This window comes from Saccoglossus kowalevskii, chromosome 22 (assembly GCF_978046115.1).
Source record: "Saccoglossus kowalevskii chromosome 22, keSacKowa6.1, whole genome shotgun sequence".
NCBI lineage: Eukaryota > Metazoa > Hemichordata > Enteropneusta > Harrimaniidae > Saccoglossus > Saccoglossus kowalevskii.
The window spans coordinates 16,922,129-16,924,740 of record NC_140662.1 but is presented as its reverse complement, the minus strand read 5'-3'; the positions used below and the strand labels follow the sequence as shown (position 1 = coordinate 16,924,740).

Here is a 2,612-nt window from a genome sequence, read left to right as displayed (position 1 = left end):
ATGTACCATGACAATTGTTCCTGTGAAAGTGCAATTGAAACTTACCATTTCCCGACCCTAGGAGCAGCATCAATTTCTGTACTGAGAGTTTAGTAAGGAAACTTGGTTTGATTGGAAGAAAGGTGAAAATTACACTCGACACTATGAGAGTACCACATGTCATGAACACCTATATTGTTCATGGTCTTGAAGTGTGTGATCTCCAATGTAAAAATGCTATTGATCTTCCAAAGGTTTATACAAAGGATAAGATGCCAGTGTTGCGACACTGTATTTCAACCCAGGATGGTATTTCTTATTGGTCCCATCTGCAGGAAGTTCCTGTCTTCCAGATTAACGCTGATGTGGGTTTTTTGATTGGGTATGCGATACCAGATGCATACACGCCTCTGGAAATCAGAAGAGCTGAAGCAGTTGGATCTTATGGTAAGAAGCTCTACAAATTTTGATTTTTCTGAGCGTTCACTTGACGACAAGGGGGAGCCCTCCCAGGAAGACAAGACGTTCACAATGAAAGTGAATGAATGCATCAGTCATGTTAATGGACATTATCAGACCATTTTACCCTTTCTAGATGATGATGTTAAGCTGCCGTACAATAAAGGATATGCTACCAAACGACTTAAATGTGTTGAGAAGAATTATCCTGAATTTTAAAAGGATTACACAGCCTCCATGGAAAGCATTATAAGCAAGGGATATGCAGTGAAAGTTTATGAAGATAAACTTGGTAGAAGTGATGGCAAAGTTTCGTATGTTCCACATCACAGTGTTTACCACCCACGAAATCCAGGGAAGATAGATGTTGTTTTTGACTATGCAGCCAGGTTCCAGGGGACAGCATTGAATGATCATCTGTTACAACGGCCAGATTTAACAAACAACTTACTTGGTGTGTTGCTACGCTTCAGACAAGAGTTCGTCGCTTTGATGGCTGACATTGAAGCAATGTTTCATCAGGTATGGATTCCAAAAAATGACTGTGACTGTCTGCGATTTTTTTTGGTGGCCTAATATTAACTTAGATAGACAACCGGAAGTATATGCTATGACAGTTCATTTGTTTGGGGCGGTATCTTCCCCCAGCTGTGCCAATACTGCACTTCAAAGAACCACTGAAGATAACAAAAACTACATTGGTGCAGATGTTGTGACTACAGTCCTTAGAAACTTCTATGTTGATGACTGTTTACAGTCTGTAGAATCTGAAACAAAAGCTATAAGTTTGGTACATGACCTGAGAGATCTGTATCAACGAGGTGGATTTAACCTAACAAAATGGATGAGTAACAGTCGCATTGTCCTAGAGTCGATTCAGACTGAAGAGTGTTCTAAGGAAGTTAAATAACTTAACCTCAACTATGATGATCTTCCTGTGAGCGTGCTTTAGGAGTGTTTTGGTTGTTTGAACTAGACATGCTTGGCTTCAAGATTATTGTGCTAGACCGACCAACCACTAGGAGGGGAATATTGTCCATCTTCAGTTCCATCTACGATGTACTCGACCTTGTGTCACCATTTATACTCCCTGCAAGAATACTTTTACAAAGCTTGTGGCAGCAAGGCAGTGAATGGGATGAGCTTACTGAAGGGGCTTGTCTTCAGGTGTGGCAGAAATGGCTGTCTGGCTTGCCAAAATAGGAGCCATTCTCAGTTGCGAGGTGTTATAAACCTAAACATTTTGGTGAAGTACTTTCATGTCAAGTACATAATTTCAGTGATGCCAGTGAACAAGGATATGGATTGGTATCGTATCTGCGTCTGGTCAATGGGAGAGGAGAAATTCATTGCACCATACTTCTGAGAAAACCTAGGATTGCACCCCTTAAAAAGGTGACGATACCCCGCATGTAACTGACTGCAGCAATGCTTTCAGTACGAATGAATGAGAAACTGAAAAGAGAGTTGGATTACAACATTGACAAGTCCTATTTTTAGACAGATAGCATGTCAGTGCTGAGATACATCACTAATGAGACTACACGCTTCCATATATTTGTCTCTAACAATGTGTCTACAATTCATGAGGGATCAGAGGTGTCTCGGTGGAGGTACATGAATACGAAATTAAACCCAGCAGATGATGTTTCAAGGGGTTTGATAATAACTGACTTCATAAAATGCAAGCAATGGGTTACTGCTCCAGGTTTACTGTGGTCTCCAGAATCTGAATGGCCAGGGAATCAAGTAGTTTTAGAGAGGATTCACGATGAGGATCCTGAAGTGAAGAAGCTCTCAGATATTGTTCTAATAGATGAGCAATCTAGCTTCATGAGTAGTCTAATTTCACTTTTTTCAAGCTGGATGTCACTGAAGCGGACAGAGAATGGATCTTAACTGGTAAGAAAATTTACAACGTTGGGACAGTCTGAGAAAAAACAAGTGCGAGGGAGTATGTCTGCAGATGTAGATCCTGAAAAACGAGAGCACCTTGATGATGACAAGATAGGAAAAATTAGGTCTAGAGTAAACCTCAAGTCTGCATCTCTTGATAGTGACATACTACAAGAGACAGAAAGATGCATTGTGACTTATGTACAAAGAAGTCACTTCCCAGATGAGTTGCACATATTTCTCAAAGGTCTTCATAGTGAGATTAGAATGACTGTTAA

General features: G+C 40.5%; 1 protein-coding gene across 1 annotated transcript; it reads left to right on the top strand.

Moving 5' to 3' along the window:
* Window positions 1-1,947: 1,947 nt before the first annotated feature.
* LOC102807653 (uncharacterized) lies at window positions 1,948-2,337 on the top strand. The gene has a single exon (XM_006817705.1). The coding sequence runs from the start codon at window positions 1,948-1,950 to the stop codon at window positions 2,335-2,337; it is 390 nt and encodes a 129-aa protein (XP_006817768.1).
* The last annotated feature ends 275 nt before the right edge of the window (window positions 2,338-2,612 follow it).